We start from the raw sequence: 21,408 nt of genomic DNA on the forward strand, positions 1-21,408 counted from the left end.
GACAATTAAGATGATTTGGTTGGAATTAGGTCAAGGTTACTCCATTATCTTGGACTTACTTATGACCTTCATGGCCACAAAAAATACAATGAAATTAGTAACAAAAAAATTAAATGAACTAAAAAAATAGTTAATACTAAAATAGCATATTAAACTTTATACTTTTGTAGGTTGGACTAATAGCTAGTTAAATTCTATCTTGTTTAATGCACCCGATTAGAATCGAGTTAAGTTCTATATATTTAAAACATGATGAATTGGAGTGTACAATAATTTATATCTATATCTATAATAATAAAGGAAATTTTTCTTTTTATGTCCACATTTTATAATATCCATTTTATCCTTAGTTATTTTATAAAGAATTTATTTTTAATAAATTTTTTTACAAATTTTTTTTTCTTAACTCATCATTTAAATTTTCTTTTTACATATCTTAATTTTTTATAATTTTATATTTAACAGTTATTTTAAAAATTATATATTTATTGTTCATCTTAATTTTCTTAAAATAAAAAAATACGAATACACCTAGCGACAGCACCGTGTGTACACCAGTAAACATATAATAACAATAACAATGCTATTTATCTCATAATTTTATTCAAAAGTTATTTTTATGATAGAAAAAACATGACGCATACGTCGAATTTTGTAGTAGTTTCCTTAAAACTGAAAACTCTCGCATACGTGATTATCCGTTATCAGTTGAGAACGTATACGTCTCTTCTTCTTCTGAATTTCATCCAAAGTTTTCTCTGAATTTATTTGTTCTGTTCTTTTCGGTTATGTTCTGAAGTGACAAAAATGTCAAACAATCCAGAAGAAGCAATGACGGTGGTTGCTCGTGGCCGTTTGGCCATGCTCGCCGCTTACCTCCGCCCCTCTGAACTGGCTGATCACGACGTCCTCCACCCTCTCGCTCTCTCCGCTCAGTTTCTTCCGTTGAACCTCGCCGGCACGCTGACCGTGGTTGACGACAGAACTGGCAAGAAGTACCAGCTTCAGGTCTCCAAAGAAGGCACTGTCAGAGCTTCTGATCTCAAGAAGGTATTTATTTCCTCCTCATCCATGAAAAGTTTCAATTTTTATTTATTTTTCCATGAATTTCCAATTTTGCAGAATGCTCACTTCCCCATTCTTCTCGAGTGAGTTTAGTTTTTATATACCGAGCATAAAAAACTATCAACTGATTAGAAACTATCGTTCACGTGACTTTTAAAGTACTTATTACAAAAGGCAAATGAACTCAATATACATGATAGGTTGTGATAAGAAGACGGTGAAAGAATCCATAATATTTGAATTGTATATGTATTAAGAAGTCGATTTTAAACCTAATTAAACTCTACAAAACTAGCATGTAAGTTGAGATTTGTACTCATTTATGTATATTATGAAAAGGTTTTATCTTTAGTTTAGTCGATGTGGGACTTCCAAACATATCTCTCATGTCGAGATATATATGTCTTGTGCGTGTGACTAAACATTAATGGATAATTTGATAATCGATCTTATGGAACTGAGTTAGACTTAAGTCCACTTCTTCGTAATATGGTATTTACAATTTAGTTAATATTGTGTTGCCGTGTTTTCTGATTTTGGATTTGCAGATATCAGCCGGGAAGGGTGACAAGGGACTCAAGCTTTATGATCCGGGCTATTTGAACACAGCTCCTGTTCGATCAGCAATTAGTTACATTGATGGTGACGAGGGGATTCTTAGATATAGAGGTTACCCTATTGAGGAGTTGGCAGAGAAAAGCACTTTCACAGAAGTGTCCTATCTCATAAGTGAGTATTGTATTTTTGCAAGTTTCTACATGACCATGGAATTTTTTGCAAGCATTTTGACCGATGATTCACTAAAAAAGAGATTTTATGTTACTGAAGACAATTGAAACATAAGCATAACTCTGCTTCTAGTAAAGAATGTGCTTCGATATGTATGTAGCACAAATTCTTATGAAAATTCTCAACTTCCGTCTTTTGCTGTTGTCAAGTGTATGGAAATTTGCCTTCTGAAAGTCAGTTAGCAGAATGGGAATTTGCTATATCTCAGCATTCGGCTGTTCCTCAAGGAGTATTGGTGAGCTTTTATACCTTATCTAAAATACTTGGTACTGTCGTTTAATGGTTTAATGCAATAACATACAGCATTCTCTTGAAGTGATTCAGTAAATTAGAGAGATTATATTGCTCTTTCTTTAAATGAAGTATTAGATTATTAATCTAACTTAGTGGTGGTATATCATCTTACATTTGTTTTGTAGGATATCATACAATCAATGCCACATGATGCACATCCAATGGGCGTGCTTGTTAATGCCATGAGTGGTCTTTCTGTTTTTCATCCTGATGCAAATCCTGCACTCAGAGTAAGTAACAGAAACTGCTGTCAAGTTTATCACTTTTGGACTGTTTCTACATTGAGGCTAGTGTATGGTAATAAGTAGCAACATAACATGGCACTGCCTATAACTTAATTTTGAGGGAAGTACATTTTTTCTATTTCACCAATTGAACTTTGCATTCTTTCTACTGAGCAACATTTTGCACCAAATTTTCACTTTTCTAATTTGAATTCTAATGCATGTAACCTGAACACCCGGAATTGGTAGCAATCATTCAATCGTTAGAGGTTAATTGCAGTTTAAACGAAAATTGCAAATCATCTTTGTTTCATCAGTTTGAAACACTATTTACCAAATTTTTATGGATGGTTGTTGTTCTGTTATTCAGATTTGACCATTTTTCATTTAATTTTTTGATATAATTAACACAGGGTCTTGATATTTACGATTCAAAGCAAATACGAGACAAACAAATAACACGGATTATTGGAAAGGTGTGCTCATTCAGTTCTTTCCTCTCCTTTAACTGCTCTATCTCTGAAACATGCAAGTTATTTAGATATTTCCATAATTCTTACTCTGGTGTTACTCATGATAATATCTGGTTCAATTTATTCTCCCACTGCTTTATTGAAAAATCTTATTATCATGGCCTGTTCTATGTAATGCAGATAACAACAATTGCTGCTGCAGTTTATCTTAGAATGGCAGGAAGGCCACCTGTGCTTCCATCCAACACCATTCCTTACACAGAGAACTTCCTATACATGCTAGATTCATTGTATGCATGCTATTTTTGTGTTTGATCAATAATTTAGAATAAGCTAAACTTTTTCTTTTACACATTTATTTTTCATTTTAGCTTAAGAGTGGTTTAATTTTTGTGTTCATTTATAACAAATCAATTGCTTTTAGAAAGAGATATAATTCATGCTTAGAGTATAGAATGGAAGCCGCATACCAGTTGTTGATTTAGTGTTTGCATTCTTTCAGTGGTAATCGGTCATATAAACCCAATCCTCAGCTAACTCGTGCCCTAGACATTATCTTCATCCTGCATGCTGAACATGAAATGAATTGTTCTACATCTGCTGTTCGACACCTTGCATCAAGGTAGACATCTTATCTTACTGAAATACTACATAAGCAATATAAAACTCTCACTTGCTTAATTATATCTTATTGGTATTTCAGTGGTGTTGATGTATACACTGCTATTGCTGGGGCTGTTGGAGCGCTATATGGACCACTTCATGGTGGAGCTAATGAGGTAATTAGAAGTAGTTAAGGCTGCTCTCCAAACAAAAACTGTTATTTACAATAGGAACATGCTAATGCGATCTTCAATTCTGCAGGCTGTCCTTAAAATGTTGAGTGAAATCGGAACTGTTCAGAACATTCCAGAGTTCATTGAAGGTGTCAAAACCAGGTGACTATTACTATATTACTTTCTTCTGTTATCTAGTTCTTACTTTTCCCTTAGTTTGTTGCTCATATTTAGCATGATAACTTCTCTTCTGGTCTGCTCTTTGCAGGAAAAAAAAGCTCTCCGGTTTTGGACACCGAGTGTACAAAAACTATGATCCCAGAGCAAAAGTCTTGAGAAAACTGGCAGAGGAAGTGTTTTCCATTGTTGGCCGGGATCCTCTTATTGAGGTGTTTATAGATTTCACAGTTTGTCTGCGTGTTTGTCTGTTATGTCTTCCTTGAACTTGGTATGCTTGTCATGGCAGGGCTGTACTTGTATTTTTGCTAAAAAATTTCAAAAATTATGCATAGTGTGTATATTGCATTTACCTAAACATGTCCACACATATAATAGTGGATCAAGTAAAATGAGGATTTTAAGTCATTACAAGTCTACAGCAACATCTTTCATTTGATCGATCAGGTGGCAGTTGCCTTGGAGAAGGTTGCACTATCTGATGAATATTTCATAAAGAGGAAGCTATATCCAAATGTTGATTTCTACTCTGGATTAATTTATAGGTAATAAGTTCTTACTTACACCCAGTTATACAAGCTATGGATGATAAATTATGATACTCCCCCAAGAATACAATACAAAAGGCTTGAACTAAGAGTTATATGCAATCAGGGCCATGGGGTTTCCACCAGAGTACTTCACTGTTTTATTTGCCATCCCTCGAATGGCTGGGTACTTGTCTCATTGGAGAGAGTCCTTGGATGATCCTGATACAAAGATTATGAGACCTCAGCAGGTTTCTTCCTTTCTTCAAATAACTTTTTCTGGTTATAATTTCCTGCACATTAAAAATACGTCATATGTAGGTCTTAAGTCCCATACCTTGCAATTGGATCTCAACATATGATTCCTTTGTTATAGCAAAATCTCATTCCTAATTTCATCATGTACATTTTATGCTTCAGGTTTACGTTGGAGAATGGTTGAGGAATTACATGCCAATCAATCTAAGGACTCCATCAAATAATGCTGACAAACTTGGTGAGGTGACCATATCAAATGCCTCAAAGCGGCGGCTTGCTGGATCCGGGGTATAGCCTAGAGTCAGAATTTAGTTTTATGAGTGGCATTACCAAAAGGTGAGATCTAATTCTCACGAATGCAGAGGAAGAAATAATTCTTGTTGATGGCTTTTGTAACCCAAAGTTAATTTAGCTATAATCAGGATGACAAATCCCTGCATAAGTATAATGCTACTGGTTTCACATCCATCACCTACTAGAAGAATGATGCTGCTCTGATTTGTTGATCCTTTATGTGGATGTCACGTTTCAGTAATACTTTTGAACTATTTGTTAATTGTTTCAATGGAATAGTAAATAGATAAGCATAGTTCACCTATCTGTGGAAGCATTAACATGTATAATTGATTGGCAAAATGTTTGTGTTAAAGAAGTAAACAGAGTTGTGTGGAATGGTGTGAATTCTATCCTCCCCCAAAACCTATAGTTGGGTGCAGTAGATAAATAAAATATGCTGAAATTTTATCAGCATTTTTCTTTTCTTCTTAATACTTCATTTGGACTATGGTGGCTAATGCTAGTGTATCTCGGATAATCTATTTTTTGACTATTTTATTCAAAACATTTTTACTATAGGTCAAATGAAATGATAGTACTCTTTAACATGCTTTGTTGACACTTTATTATTAACTAAAATTTATTAGAAAACATGAAATTTTGTGGGTCTCTGCACCTTGATGAGTTTCACATATGATTTGCAGTTCTCAAGAAATTTTAAGCAATAGATAGTGTATTAAAAAAGAGTTTGTTAGAAACTGTTATGCTATAAACCCTCATATGTCAATAAAAATTGTAGCTAGCCCTAAATTGAGGCAGTCCAAATTGGATTAGTCGTTGAGAACATAACCATAGCTTCAAATTATAGCACTCCAAGTTTCTTGGGTACAGGCCACATGATGAAACTTTTTACATAGTTATTAACTTTTTTTTTTCTCTTTATCTTTCTTGTATTGAATACACCACTTTCTTATAGCACTCCACTTTCTTGGGTATTGGATCCATCTGAATTAACTGTTGTTACAAGACGATAGCTCTTTTCTGTTTCAACATGAGAGCCAGAGGAATCAGTATATACACTAGGTATTGACATGCTATGTGTTCTACTAGGATTCTGCCAGAAGTGATTTCTTATACTCTTATATTTGGAACTGGAACTAACAGCTGAATATCCCGGATCAGAAAGTAGATCTTGAATATCAGTCCAACCTTCAAGCATGCTCACAGCTTGGGACATTGTTGGCCTAAGTGTAGGAGATGCATTGGTACACAAGAGAGCCACATTTAGCACCACCATGGCCTCCTCAGTTGAATATTCTGAACCCAAATCTGGGTCAACCAGCTCCAGAAGGCTCCCTCTCTCTTGCAAAACATAGGCCTGAATGAAACTCAAATTTCAGATCAGGGTTATTCAAGTTTATGATAAATTAATAGTGAAGCTATGATGTGGACTGAAAACACAAACCAGCATGAAAATGTGGAGTGGAAAAATACAGTTTGATCATCTAAAAAACTGTAGATAACATTTTTGCAAAGTTCTCTATAAACGAATGATTGTATATATGTGTGTGTACTAGTAAGAACCCCTGATCCGTATGTCAAACGTAACATGGTATCTTTTGTTCGTATAAGCTTTTATATTATGCAGTTTGATTATACAAAAGCCTGTATATAGCATTTTGGAAAAGTTTTCGATAATGAAATATAGATATACATACACACACATGTATACATAGCTGCATGTGTAAAAGAACGTGTTAAGATATATTCTATTTACCCAATCAAGAAGATAAACGAAATCCTCGTTTGGCCTGAAATTTGTATTACTCTTTCCGCTGACAGTTTCCAGTGCAACCACTCCAAAGCTATAAACATCTGCTTTGTCAGTTAGATAGCCTCGCATTGCATACTCAGGAGCCATGTAACCACTACATAATGCAAAAAGCATAACAATGGAAATTAAAATAACTGTGATAAAGGATTTATAAATTATATCACAGAGTGCGAACTTTATCCTCTACTGTGTGATTTCTCATTTAGGGCATTCAGAAACATTCAGATAATATATATGATACATATAAACTATACAATGGCTTTCATTGCTTAATGTCTTTTGGAAAATTGTCCGTTTTTCTAATCTAATTATAACATCAGCACATGATGTAGTATTTATGTTTTCTTCCTATTTTAATACCAAAAAGACTTTTTGCATTGAAGGGTGTGTTAAGTCATAAAGATCCTTAGCAGTACAGACTTTATTCAATTGTTTAACCAGGGATATTATGAAAGTTGCAATGCTGTATTTTGACATGAAATAACAAGTAACAGTCGTAAATTCTGGACTTACATTGTTCCTGCTACTCGAGTGCTAATATGGGTTTTGTCATCTTCAATAAGTTTTGCCAAGCCAAAATCTGAAACCTTAGCATTAAAATCCTTGTCCAGCAATACATTACTTGCCTTTATATCCCTGTGTATGATTTTTATTCTGGACTCTTCATGAAGGTAAGCCAAAGCTTTAGCTATACCAAGACAAATTTTCTTCCTTGTTGGCCAGTCTAGTTTTATTCTGCTCTCTGGATTCCTCCCTGCGTGCATGCGATTATCAGAAGAACAATCAATCAGTTGCACATGTCAAATGTTTGATTCAAATGACAAGTATGGCTAAACCTTATTCAACATGAAGCTTACCAAAAAGAATCCGAGATAGACAATTGTTTTCCATATACTCATATATCAGTATTAGCTGGTTTCCCTCCACACAACATCCATAAAGCTTAACAAGATTGGGATGTTGGAGTCCAGATATCAATCCCATCTCATTCACAAACTCTCGGTTTCCTTGTTTGGATTTTGAAGATAGCTGCTTTACTGCTATTATTGTACCATCTGACAGTAGGCCCTGCATCATGAAGAAGGTCTTGCATTACAGTCTCAATTACACAGATACAAATATCAAACTGTTGATTGGTGTAACAAATTCCCATCACACTTAAACCAGCATGTACGTGAACAATTTTCCTTTACCAACCCAGAAATCATGATTGAATCATAAGCATTGAATTTAAATTAAATGGAGATATAGAGAGAATGAAGTGTCTTGCATTTCAAATCAAGTAACAAATAAATTAACCGTAAGGTGGAATAGTTAACCGAGAATATAAACTTGAGGAAGACCAAAATACCTTGTAAACACAGCCAAAGCCACCTTCGCCAATTTTGTTTGCTGCATCAAAGTTTTTGGTTGCTGCTTTGATTTGTCTTAGTGTAAATAATCCCGTCTGCAGATCGATACCCCTAAGCTCTGGAAAAAAAAAAGTATTAGAAATTTAGATTCAACTAGAAAACTTGTGACTTTCTCCACAATATCTGCCACAAAAGTTCTTTTTATTTCTATCTAGCATAAAAATATATAAAGTGTGTAAAGATGCTCTTCTGTGCTCTCTTAAAGCCTTGACGTTAGTGAAAAAGGAAAAATATCATCAATAACAAATCTAATATAGAAGTAAATTATTGCGCTTCGGTTTTATGGTATTTGAATAAAATTTGTAGAAATATTTATTTAATACAAATTGTTGAAGAAGCTCAGTCAAATACTGGTGGATATATAGAAAGGATGTTTGTGTTGGAAAAAATGGAAATATTTATTCTAAAGAATTGGAAGAACTACGTGGCATATTCCATACCTTTATACACCGGATCATTGCCTCCTAACCATCCCATCCACCTCATGAAAACCAGTCCCAGAAGTAGAAGAACTAAAACACCAGCGACTATGCCAATTGCCAGTATGACATGAGTTCTGTTGTCATCACCCCTTGATGGAGGTTTAAAATCTGTGCAAGGGAAAAGTATTTATGTTTAAGTTCTTTCATAAATGAGAGCAAAACTAATAGAACTGGTTAACTATGTTTTTGGTTCCTAAACTATAATGCGATTTTGGTTTTTGTTACTATCTCAAACTTTAATCTTCTTATGTCCTCATACTTAAGAAATACACGAAATGCATTCCTCCTCGCTCAACGGTGTTAACTATTTGTTGGCATGACAAACGGTGAATCACGCTGACCTTTTAAGATGTTGACAAGAGAGGAACTTTTTCCAACATGATTTGTCGTTTGTCACGACAAAAAACAATTAACACCGTTGAATGAAAATAACTGCATCCATACATTTCTTGAGTATAGGGATCTAACATGATCAAAGTTTAAGATATGGACGAAAACCAAATCACATTATAGTTCAGGGGTAAAAAACATAGTTAACCCTTTTACTTACAAAAGAACTGTGGTGGAGGTGTGTGATAAAAGGTTATCTTTTCCTACAGCTTTTAAATTCATAATGCCATATTATGGTTTCAGCTTCAGTCTTATTAAGTCAGAGAAAGCATTAGCACTAAGGTGCAGGATGTGACTTACTAGGGTTTACTGAAATAGCAGATACTAGAGGTCCATAAACTCCTCTAGTGGGAATGCCAGTGGTTCCTTTTCCAGCCCAGTAGAAGTGAATCTTCAAAGTATGTTGGGTGACAGTAGCATTGAATGTCCTCACAATTGGCTTGCCAGTACCACCAGCTTCTCTTTGGATATCAAAGTCTTTCAGCACTAAATTCCCCTTAATTTAAGGACATAATAATATATTCCATCTACATCAATGCACAACTCTGCGAATCAATAATCTAACATCATGTGAAAATCATGCAAGTAATTGTTACCTGGATATAGACGTCAAATACCCGCTTTCCAAGACTATTAAGTGACCTATCACTGATGAAAATAATCTCTGCAAAGTGAAGTTTGATTGTGTAATTTCCATTTATTAGACAGAGACCATAGTATGTGAGAGCAAGGGGAGAAACACGAGCTGTTGTGTATAGTTGTGAGCTGAGTGCAGAGACATTGTTATTAAGTTTAGAAGTATTGGCCACAATGTATGGATCAGAGTCAATATCATTGTCCATGAAGTTTCCAGTGCTGCTCAGAGCCCAATCCTGGCCACTATAATATAACATTGCAGCACCTTTTCGTTCACCATCAGCTTCATAAATATGACCGCTGATATTTGCTTCCTTACCACCACAATTAATGTTCAAGGCGTACTGATCTATTGAAAAAACAGTGACAAAAAGGGTTGAAAAGAAAGAATGCTTAATGCAAAATCTTTCAAATTGTAATGGTCTAGTTGTAAAGAAAGACAGTACAGCATAGAAAGGTAAAATTTGCCAAGAGCAGAACATAATTAGTATTTAAAATTTTCAGCTTTTTAGTTTAGTTACATGAATTATTTAATAAAATGCCATTAGAATCATCCAATGGTTGTAACAAAAAAAAAAAAAAAAACTGAAATATCTTCCATTTTTAAGTTTCTTAGAATTAGTCAACCTGTTTTATTTCAAATAACTGGAAGAGGAGATTAGTCTTAACCCTTGGAGAAAAACAGATATATTGTTGAGTTGAGAACTTTTCATCAACTTATTTCACTTAATTTCAGGTTACAATAATTTACTCACTTTTCAAATCAGTCCATGATAATTTAAAACTTGTAGTATGGTGGTTGCACACTTACATTGGCTAACTGAAGCAGGGCATGGGAAGTTCCTTTTTAAGCATGAATGAATATTATTTCTGTAACAAAGAGAAAATCCAAATTTTACAGAAAACCCTCAGAAAGGAAAAGGTAAAAAGACTGCATTTCCAAGCACAACAGCTTACTGTGTATCTACAGATGAAGAGTAGCTTTCAGCAAGGTTTCTGGAAAAACAACAAAATTAATGTTGCAGTTAATAACTGATAACTAATATTCGATGAGAACAACTTTAACTCAAAGCTTATATTAAATTTACATGCTCCCTCGTTGACATTCAGTTGGACTTGAGCTATCCCAGGAGAAATCATTGTCAGAGACATCACTGTGTACCAAAATATATAATAAATAAAAGATGTTAATCTCATTTGCCACAGGACTGTTTATTTCTTTTCAGTTGTGTGTGTGACTGAAAATTGAAACATAACAATTCAAGAACTAAACTTACATGTTTTTGTTGTTTCCAAGGACCCACGGTGGTATAGTCCCGGATAACTTGTTCCCAGTAAGATACCTGCATCATTTAACACAGATTTTCTTTTTGTCAGAATTAAAAATGCGATGTACCAATAGAAAATTTCATTCAATAAATCCACTTACATGAAGTCTACTTTGTCAAGTTCGGCAAAAGATTCAGGTATCTCTCCACTCAAGCTATTGTAACTCAAATCTCTACATCAACCAAGATAAATAAATGAAATTGTTTTATGTAATAAAAGGCATAACATGTTTTTTGTATAAAAACACATTTTCAGAGATCAAGGCCCGTGACATGCTTCTTGGTTGAAATGAAACTGAACAAGTTAAAATGAGCTTCTTCTTTTTTTTCAGAAGAAGAAAAGAGAGGTACTATATTAAAGAGAGAAGATCACAATCTCTCATCACTTCTATCATAGTCATTTTGCTGTCTCCTTGTTGTCTTGACATTTTAGTTTACTGTTTTCTTGCATTACAGGTTTTTGTTTCTCTCTGAATGAAATTTAGTGCTAATTAGTTATTGCCCTAGTCAAGGGCTATAAACAAAATATAAGCATAATTGAGCTACAAAAACTTGTACCTGTACAAAACTATATTTCAAATCAAGATAAAGTTATACAATATTATTGTGAACGCAGTGTCAATATTACATGCAAAGATGACCAAGGCAACATTGAACAGATTCTGAGATATTCTCAAATGGAACATGACCCTTGAAGTAATCTATCATGGAGTCAAAACTGCTGTAAGTTACTAGTTGAACAACTTACAAGATTTTCAGTTTTTCCATTCTCCCAATATATTCTGGGATTTCTCCTTTAATCCTGCATTTTCTTAATACCCTGCATTGTGATGTCCAAGTAAACTATAGTTCATTTTTCAAAAGCTTCAAAGAGAAAGAAGCATTAAGTCATTGAACTTACAATGTCTTCATGGATTTCAAGTTATTTAGTGGTGGGAAAGCTGAGGTTTTATCACCTTTTAGGTCAGTTATCCTCCTAAGTATCAAACAAATAAACAGAACAATCACTTGACATATTCACCTTCTATCATCAAAACATAAATCAAACAAAGAATTGCATGCATACAAATCACTTAATCTTGTCAAGGCAGAAATGCTAGAAGGTATTGGGCCCTCAAGAGAACAACCGTGCATATGCCTGTAATCCCCAAAGAAAAAAGTTGGCATGATAAAGTTTAGTGAATACAAATAAACACAACAAGAAAGAAATAAGGTTAGAGACTTACAGCTTTTCTATCACTGTCCAGTTACTAATGAAATCAGGTATCTTCCCAAAGAAATTATTGTCGCTTATCCTCCTAAAATTTGTTTCCAAAAAGTTAATAAGCGAAGAAATGTCAAAGTTTATTGTAACCACAATAAAAGAACATAATAAAGCTACAAATTCTTGAGTTTTTGTAGCTCCTTATAGGAATTATTTCAGAACCCTGTAGTGACTCGCCTTTACCACCCCCATATTAAAAACAATCAAAGTGGTTTTGTGCATCTTTTACTCTCATAGATTGTAACCACATGCTAGATGTTAAAAGTTTATTTATTCAACAATTCATTTCTTGCAGATTGTATATAACTCAGACTGATAAGAACTTACAAATCAATCAACTTGGTCAACTTGGAAAATGCCGGTGGCAATGCTCCTGTGAATCCATTGGATGATAGAATGCTAAACAAACATGTTAATTTACTCGTATTAAGACATTACAGTGTAATATGTTCAGGGGAAAATAGAGAAACAGATACTGAGATTTGAAATTTAAAATTTCCAATAAGCACACCAAGAAGTTCATAAGAATTACAGTTTTTCTAAATTGACCAACTTCTCAATCTCCGTTGGAATGTGGCCCCAAAGTAGGTTTCCTTCAATACTCCTGTAACATTCATACAACTAATTAAATTATACAAAGCTGCAGAAAAAAAAATTGCAAATTACACTAAACCAGCAATCCTGAATCACCTATACCAAACTTTATTTACTAAAAAACAAATAAAGAAATGATTTCAACATACAAGTTTTTGAGGGTTGTGATATTGGTGAGAACTTTGGGGAATGGCCCTGATAATTTGTTTCCCATGAAAGAGCTGCATATTCATGAACAACAAGAACCTTTAGTGTGACTACTTAAAATGAAGAAATTGAAGAGACAATGCAGAGAAATCAAAGGGTGCCTAGCAGAAAGCTCTTACATCTCAACTAAGCCCATGGTACTCCACTCTGAAGGTATAGAACCAGTGATGATGTTACGACTGAGGTCTCTATTTAAAAGTGCAAGACAAAGTTAGTGAACTTCACCATTCCTTAAGGATACATAAATGGATGGTATGAGAACATCGTGCAGAGAAAAGAATCATGGCTTCAAAACTGAGGTTTGCTTATCTTACAATATTGTGAGATACTGAAGCTTGGAAAACATTGGTGAGAGAGTACCAGACAGATTCTGACCCTTCAAGAATCTGTTTATTTAGAACATGAAATTAAAAGCAGAAACTTAGAATTTATACGGTGGTTAACTATTTAACGTGATCATTGTAAGATATCCAAAATAAATAATTACAGTACATGAAAGTATAAACACATATTTTGTGAATCCTTAATGTTATACTCCATTTTTTTGTCTGCTGTGTATTAAACAAAAACTATAAACTCAGTTACCCTGTTTTGTTGGAAACCAAACGCGTTTTTCTACTTTTTCTTATTGCTTGGACTTATTTATTTTTTCCCTATCTATCTCTCTTTAAGCCTCAGTATATATACACCTTTTGAAATGCGAAATATTTTTTTTTCCTAAAAACATATCCATTTACGTACCAAAAGTAAAGTATATTTCTTGTCTTTTGAACAGTTTTGTGTCACTATAGTGATTAGTACCACTACAGTAAAGCTCTACCCATTCTCTGAATATTTTAAAGAATCAACAAAATACTTTTTTACTAGACACAGTTTCATGTAACAAACAAAGAAACAGTTTGAAGCAAAAACATGAACGTATATATAGCCCAACAGACGAAAATTTAGAATTTACAGTATAGTGAGAAGAAAAAATAATAAAAATTTGTTGCTACACACAAAAAGAAAAATAGAAAATGAAGACAGAGACAGCACATCCTTTTCTTTTTGTTTTCAAAGTCAAAGATTTGCAACTTGCATCGAGTCGGTTGTGCTGTCGAGACCCTAGTTTTTTCAAACATGAGTTTTTGTGTATTAATGAGTTGGTTAGTCGAACATGAAGAAAAAAATTAAATTATACATGGTACGTATAGAATTTTTGTCATTTACTTATTTTTTTCATAAAAAAAATTCTCAATTATTTTAAAAGTAATGTCCCATCCAAGACTCATTTTGCTCTTCTCATGAAGACCAACGCGGTATTTTGACAAACCACAACCACAAATGTGCATGATTAAGATTCACCATAGTTTAGCAAAAGCAGAATATGCATAAGAAACATTGGAACTATTCATGATAAAGAAAGAGAAAAGTATAGTACGAAAACACCCATTACTCTGTTCTTCTCTTTTTCTATAATTTAAATAGGTTCTTCGAATCCAGCAAAGGAAAAAGCAATTTTTACAAATGAACAACTTTTTTCTTAAAAAAAATAATCTGTAACTACACGTGAAGGTTTGGTGGTAACTTTAGGAGCTGGTCTGTGGTAAGAACAAATACATTTGAAGCAATATGAGAAACAGAAGAAAATTATCTTCACCATCTGAGTGCACACGTGATTCCATGTGGTTATCTTCCATAATTTAAGTTCTTGAAAACACAAAGAATCTATTGGGATTGGAATAAAACCTGATTGAAACAAGAGAAAGAGATAGAGATAGAGAGAGAGGGAGAGGGAGAGAGATTTACATGCTTACAACATGGCAAGAAGTACTGTTATTGAAGGAACAATCACACATCACAGAGCTCTGAAAGCCTTTCCTATCATCAGAAACATTCCAACTCCCTTTTCCACTGCAAGGATCCACTCCAAAATCCCAATCTTTCTTCCCAATCTTGCTCCCTATATCCTTCAGTGCCTTCACTGCACACAATTCAACCAATCAACTTCACCAATCAGAAAAAAAAAAACAGACAAACAACATTCTAATGAATCTTAAGTTATATGCTTATCAAGCTTGTGCTATGATGAAATGAAACAGCCAATCCATGGTTTTTTTTTTTCATGTGCATAGATCCAAACAAAAGAACTAAGTGAGGCAAGACACTTTTGTCTATGCCTTATTTGGCAACTCTATGTTCCAAAAAGCATGGAAAATCAGTAATGAGTGGAGGAATGAGTTTTACCCTCTTGAGCGTTGAGCTTGGGAGTGGCTGCAGAAGCCAAGTGTGAGAGGAAAATCAATGAAGTTGAAGCAAGGAAGAGTGAAAGGAACACCCTGGAATCTCCCAAGTTGGGCTCCATGAACGTGCTTTCACCGTTTGGAGAGTGGAACTCTCTGGTTGTTGAAGAAGGAAGAAAATGATAGCGTGAGAGTCAGAGACTATTATATGAGATGAGGATAGAGGGTGGATTGCATCAATGGTGATGTTGTTGGTAGCTACTGTAATCTGGTTGGGAGCATGTGACAGAAAAAAAATTCTTTTTCCAAACCCAATGAGTATTTATATAGTGATTTGCCAAGTTATTTTGAGTGTGTGTGAAAACATTACAAAATTCCAACTTGGTGTAAAACAGGTGAGAAAAGATCCAAACTTTAATCTCGCTTTGATTTCAGCTATATCTAAAAGACCACCTAATTCGTAGAACTAGTTTTAGTGGATAAATTAAACATACATATTCAATGATGATGATTTTGTAGTTTGAAGGCACTCAAATTAACAAAGAGGTTATCTTTCTCTGAACAGTGTGAATATGATGATTTATACTCTACCCTGTTATGTTACTTTGAGGATAAACCACCCAACCAATATTTTTACTTTAAGCATAACCAGCCTCTGCGAAATTTTATTACTTTAAGCATAAACCAAAAAAGCTATGAAGGAGAACGTTGGAAACGTGCGTTTGAGATGTGAATGAAAAAAGCAGAAAGCTTGGATTTGGGAAATGAATTCAGACAATAATTATAGGAATGGGACTGCTTGTTTTGTGGCCATGCCTTCATAGAGATTGCCTTCCTAGGTTAAAAACAAGAAAGAAAAACTCCGATATTTAAATTCAGAATATTTAATATTAAATCAGTCTTCTCTTTTTTTTTTTTCGTAACTTAATGTTCAATACATTTTCTATATTTTAGTTGGAAAACACAAAATCTTATGATTTATTTGTCAATCATTTCAAATTTTAATTTAAACTAATTAAATTGTTGAAAATCTTGTCGATTAAAAATAAAACATAAATTTTATATAAATTTTATTTTATAAATTGATTATGTAACATTGTTATTTTAATCTATCATATTCATCGAATCATTTATAAATTTTCATAAATTTTATCTTTAATTCTCTTCGTCTATTTTTTAAAACAAACAATACTATAATCCCTTCTTCATTTCTTAAAATTCATCCGGTCAATCTTCCTCAAATTCTATTCCAAATTCAAAGTATATAAGAATTTTTTTTATTTTGGTTTCTATTTGTTGGAAATAGTCTAAGTGTGAGTCAAAAGTTTTATATTGGATAAAATAGATAAAGTTAAACACTATATAAGAATAAAGGTTCATGATCACATTATTATAAGATTTTGAGATAAAGTGGTGTCAAATGCCTAATGTGTGTAAGAACCGATGTTATAGAGTGACTGACCGCATAACCATAACATAACAAAAAAAATGGTCACTCATACCTTTGAGAAAATGTTATATAACCATCTAGAATCACGATCTCTCAATGACTATAACTATAACACATATTTTATCGGCACCAAACATATTACTCTATAAATGCAAAAATTGAACATATCTTCTAACATCACCAATGGTGATGCTAATTTGGTCGTGTTAAACGCACATAAGACTAATCATGTCAACTTTGATATATTATTATGTTAATGATTAGAGGTAATGAATGATAATTGGTTCATGAATTTGTTAACTTATTGTAGGAATGTGGAACAATAATTCAGACTTTAGAATGTTGTCAAACTCCGTCTTCCAAACTCTTTCGGCTCCCATCATTGGATTATGTTGGGTTTTGTTCTATTCCTAGGTAAACCACTCTTTAAACACAAACATTAAAAAAACTCCCATATTTCGGTTTAATTTGGTTGAAGACTGCACCATCATTTTTTTTTTTTTATAAAAGAAAACACTAGATATGGAATTATATTTAATTGAAATTAAACTAATATTCTGTAAATTGAACGAAATTGATAGAGTTTTTTTTAATTATATTTAAGAAAAATACTCTTATTTTAGGACGCAGTTGATTATTAGTTTGGAAATATATATTAAATATGAGTTACAAACAAGTAAGTTTTAAGTATATAGTAAATATCAAAAATTTTAATAAAAAAATTGTTATATCTATTGTTCAAAATATTTTTTTTCTTGTTTTAGTTTAAATATTTTAAGTATATAGTAAATATCAAAAATTTTAATAAAAAAATTGTTATATCTATTGTTCAAAATATTTTTTTTTCTTGTTTTAGTTTAAATATTATAGGTTGATTTTTATCATTTTCAAAATGACATAATTACTATTTGCATTATCTCGTAAATAAACCCACTCATTTCGTTTTTAATACCTAATTTGTCAAATAGTTTTTTTTTTAATAATAAATTAATCCACACGAGTTACAAAATGTTTAAGAGAGCATAAACGAATTCATCGGTGGAGTTCAATCGCGTGAATGTGTAAAATAAATATTTATGATTAAGTGTTTGAAAAATTACAAAATAAGATATAAGCAAATAATAAACATATATAAAACACACATATATGCACAACATAATTAATATACCAAAATAACATTTAGCACCTATAAATATACAAGGTCGTAAATAGTAGTTAAAATCATAAGAAAATAACTAGTTATAAAAATTATAGTAAAGAAAAAAATAAAAGTTAAGAAGGACAAGATAAAAACAAGACAAGATAAAAACAAGAACCTTTTATCGACAAAAGTAGAGTAAATTTAAAAATATTAAAATTTAAAGAAATATTATCAACAAGTAAGATTTTTACAAGTGAAATTACATCAAATTAAAATATTATAAAAGTTCTTAGTTTTATCATTTGTTTCATATGGATGAATGTATCAAAGATTTTAATATAATGAAAAAATTACAACAACAATTCCTATCTTTAAAAGTACATGCTTTTATATTTAAATATAAAAAAATATTATTTAACTATTAAATTTTAACAATTTCTCTTACAATTTTAGATATTATTTTTTAAATAGTTTTTCACTTTTTCATTTTCTCGTTCTTAACTACTTACCTCATATTGAAAAAAAATTATCAAAATTTATTAATCAAAATATCATTATAATTAAATATTTCAATACCAAAGAAAAAACAATTATGCACAACAAAATTAATACAAAGATAACATATAGCACTTATAAATATAAAGGTCATAATATATAATATATATATATATATATATATATATATATATATTATAGAAGAACTTATAATCTTTTTATAAAATCGTAGAGCTATAAATAATATTAGACATAGTAGGTGCATAGCAGTTTGTAGGTATTCAAAATCCTTAAGAAGCTTTATCATTTATGAAACTTTAGATAAAATAATGTGCTTAATATTAAACTAAAATGATGACTTAAAGAATATAAATGAATTATTAATGATTTATTGTTTCATATATCTATGTTCTTTGTGATGAAAATAAATACCGTTTGTAATTTTATTTATTAGAAATTTTTCATGTTAATGAAAATTAAGGAAATAAGAAGTAAAAACCTAAAGAAACTACAAATTTCATACACTAACATAAGGGGACAAAACCAACGATACCCGCCAAATAGAACATGAAATTATAAACTTTTTCTAAGCAATAATCTCAATTGAAACAAAATCTCACACTCATAAAATCACATTCACTATTTTTCTTCTACAATCACTATCATCAACACAAAATCATATCACATCCATAATTTAATTTTATTTATATTCACATTATGAAAAAGAAAAATTATTATTGTTTTTTATTTCAAATGTATTCTTTGAGCCACGTTCCCAGATTAAAATCCCATAGGGAAAAACAATGATAAAAAGTTTGAGTGTACGTAATAGTTTTTTTCAAGGATTTCAAGGTCACAAAAAGAGTTAAAAACATATCATTAAAACATATTAATTGAGCATTTACTCTTTTGAGTTTAATTCAATTTGGTTCAAGTAATATATTCTAATATTATATTATTTTAATCATTTGATTTTTAATAATTTAATTTTATCGAAAACAACTAATATGATATAACATGTCAATTTATGTAAGAGACAAAAATTATACAAGAGTAAAATTACAAACTTAATTTGTGTAATTGCATTTTTATTTGTTTATTGGGTAGTTTTTTAAAGATTTCCATATGTGACAAAAAAAATCAAACAAATATGATGTAAATAGACAATTTATATTGCATATCAACGTAAATTTATCAATTAATATATCTCTACTCATCAAATTTAAAATAACTATTTTTTAATCATTATTAAACTAGTACTTGATGATTATTTTCCTATATTACCAAAATATTTTCCAAGTCTACTCGATTACCACTCTCTCATCTTTATCTTTTACTTCTTAGTAAACTGGTTAATTTTTCCAAACTCATATTGAAATTTCTTAAAAAACATCCATTGCACATATTTAACGAGTTATGAAAAATGCAATATAACCTTTTATGGTCTTCTGTATTTATATAATTTTTAACATAAGTTGAAATTAGGGTTAAATATCTTTTTGTCCCTCAAATTGCAGTAAAATTTGGAATTAATTTCTCTTCAAAACTTTCAACCAATCTAGTCATTCATCTTTAAAGATACGTGAATTTAATCCTTTTAACCAAATTTGGTTAAGTTTATCTGACGTTTCAAGCATATTTCATAATAGTATTTAAATTGTTTATACCGTTTGACACATTTTCGCTTTAATGTTAACTCAAATATTATAATAAAATGCATTTAAAATGTCAAATAAACTTAATAAAATTTAGTAAGAATGATTAAATTCACGCATTTCTAAAGATAAAGAATTAAATTAATATAAAATTTTGAAGAATGACTATTTTCAAAATTCACTTAAATTTGAGAGACTAAAAACATATTTAACTCTTAAAATTATTTATTAACATCGGAACAAGACAGAAGAGATAATTCAATTATAGTCCATTTCATTGGTTAAACTGTCATATTTTAAGATATTGACACAAATATTCAACTAATACAAATTTATTAAAATACATTCTTAATTATTTTTGTCTTTTTTAACACAAGTGGTATTATTTTAATGGAGAAATAGTGTAACAAATTAATAAAACATTGTTTTAGAACAATATAAAAAACTAAAAGGATTATTATTTTATAACGGAGGCAATAATTTCATAAAAAAAAAGCTCTTAATTAATATATTATTATTGAAGCGCTTTGATTGGCTTTCTTGATCCAACGGTCAACAAATATTCAGCTCGTAAAAAACGCGTTGATTATGACGTTAGGTAACATTAAATGTACCAAAGTAGTTTAAAGTTAAAAATGATTATAACAATCTCGGTAAAACTAACTAGTTAATCATTAAAACTTGCAAAGTTGGCAACTAAAGAATTAATTAATTAATAATTATTCAAATCTTAATAATAAGAAATTTTCAATATTAAAATGTTAATGTTTTAAACATTTTATAACGTAAACGTTTATATAAATTAGCTTTTAACCGGTATTTGTATAAAAAAAACTGCTTAATCAAATACAAATGAAAAAGTTTTATCAAAATTTTATCTCTAATCTAAATAAAATATTTTACATAAAGCATACTTATCTAGTCCTAGATTTTTTATTTATTTAATTTTTCTGAACTTTGAGTTTGCAAAATCACTATCATGGACTTATCTAAAGAATAATAGGTACAAAAATGAAGAGGACCGAAGAGTGTTTTTTTGTTAGTGTCCTACGTGTGATTCTTGAAGTCGTAATTATGACTCTCAATAGCATCCACAGTCTAATAATGATTCCACCAGGTACAACATAATTCAAAGTCATTACGTGGGTAATCATTTTTTTTCAATTCATTTAAAAAATTATATATTTTGTGTTAAATTAATTATTATTTCAAATTATGTTTTACATATTGATATTAATTTTTTTAATAAATATATGTTATCGTTAAAAATTGTATAGGATATTTTTTAATATATATATATATATATATATATATATATATATATATATATATATATATATATATATATATATATATATATATATAAAAGAAAGATAGCGCGTGGGGACAGACACGAGAGGTTGACATGCATTCGACTGGTATGCCAGCTGGATAAGCTG

General features: G+C 31.1%; 2 protein-coding genes and 1 long non-coding RNA gene across 7 annotated transcripts; 2 read left to right on the plus strand and 1 right to left on the minus strand.

Moving 5' to 3' along the window:
- The first annotated feature begins 683 nt into the window (after positions 1-683).
- On the plus strand, positions 684-6,490 carry LOC114195544 (citrate synthase, glyoxysomal-like). 4 transcript variants are annotated; one of them, XM_028086053.1, is made up of 14 exons: positions 690-1,050; positions 1,614-1,794; positions 2,004-2,089; positions 2,274-2,378; positions 2,786-2,848; positions 3,026-3,135; positions 3,348-3,467; positions 3,549-3,624; positions 3,710-3,783; positions 3,890-4,010; positions 4,246-4,343; positions 4,453-4,576; positions 4,746-4,919; positions 5,970-6,490. In XM_028086053.1, exons 1-13 carry the CDS (start codon positions 808-810, stop codon positions 4,875-4,877), a joined length of 1,533 nt encoding a protein of 510 aa, XP_027941854.1. In that variant the 5' UTR covers positions 690-807; the 3' UTR covers positions 4,878-4,919; positions 5,970-6,490. The 4 variants fall into 4 exon arrangements, 3 of the variants coding, with proteins under 3 accessions (XP_027941854.1, XP_027941855.1, XP_027941853.1); XM_028086054.1 differs by lacking the exon at positions 5,970-6,490 and adding an exon at positions 5,836-5,903; XM_028086052.1 differs by lacking the exon at positions 5,970-6,490 and having other exon boundaries at positions 691-1,050; positions 4,746-5,351.
- LOC114195543 (probable LRR receptor-like serine/threonine-protein kinase At1g07650) lies at positions 5,757-15,713 on the minus strand. 2 transcript variants are annotated; one of them, XM_028086050.1, is made up of 24 exons: positions 15,233-15,713; positions 14,795-14,969; positions 13,321-13,392; positions 13,126-13,194; positions 12,949-13,020; positions 12,738-12,809; positions 12,533-12,604; positions 12,168-12,239; positions 12,008-12,079; positions 11,843-11,917; positions 11,690-11,761; positions 11,043-11,114; positions 10,891-10,956; positions 10,702-10,767; positions 10,571-10,609; positions 10,425-10,483; positions 9,574-9,962; positions 9,278-9,473; positions 8,546-8,695; positions 8,045-8,163; positions 7,551-7,761; positions 7,207-7,447; positions 6,637-6,787; positions 5,757-6,237 (listed from the first exon to the last, which is right to left on the minus strand). In XM_028086050.1, exons 1-24 carry the CDS (start codon positions 15,348-15,350, stop codon positions 5,830-5,832), a joined length of 3,108 nt encoding a protein of 1,035 aa, XP_027941851.1. In that variant the 5' UTR covers positions 15,351-15,713; the 3' UTR covers positions 5,757-5,829. The 2 variants fall into 2 exon arrangements, with proteins under 2 accessions (XP_027941851.1, XP_027941852.1); XM_028086051.1 differs by lacking the exon at positions 15,233-15,713 and having other exon boundaries at positions 14,803-14,868.
- On the plus strand, positions 11,198-12,754 carry LOC114195546. Its single transcript, XR_003606508.1, has 3 exons — positions 11,198-11,288; positions 11,558-11,664; positions 12,501-12,754. It is a non-coding gene; the product is annotated as an uncharacterized LOC114195546 (long non-coding RNA).
- Positions 15,714-21,408: the final 5,695 nt, after the last annotated feature.

Source organism: Vigna unguiculata, chromosome 8 (genome assembly GCF_004118075.2).
Source record: "Vigna unguiculata cultivar IT97K-499-35 chromosome 8, ASM411807v1, whole genome shotgun sequence".
Taxonomy (NCBI): Eukaryota; Viridiplantae; Streptophyta; class Magnoliopsida; order Fabales; family Fabaceae; genus Vigna; species Vigna unguiculata.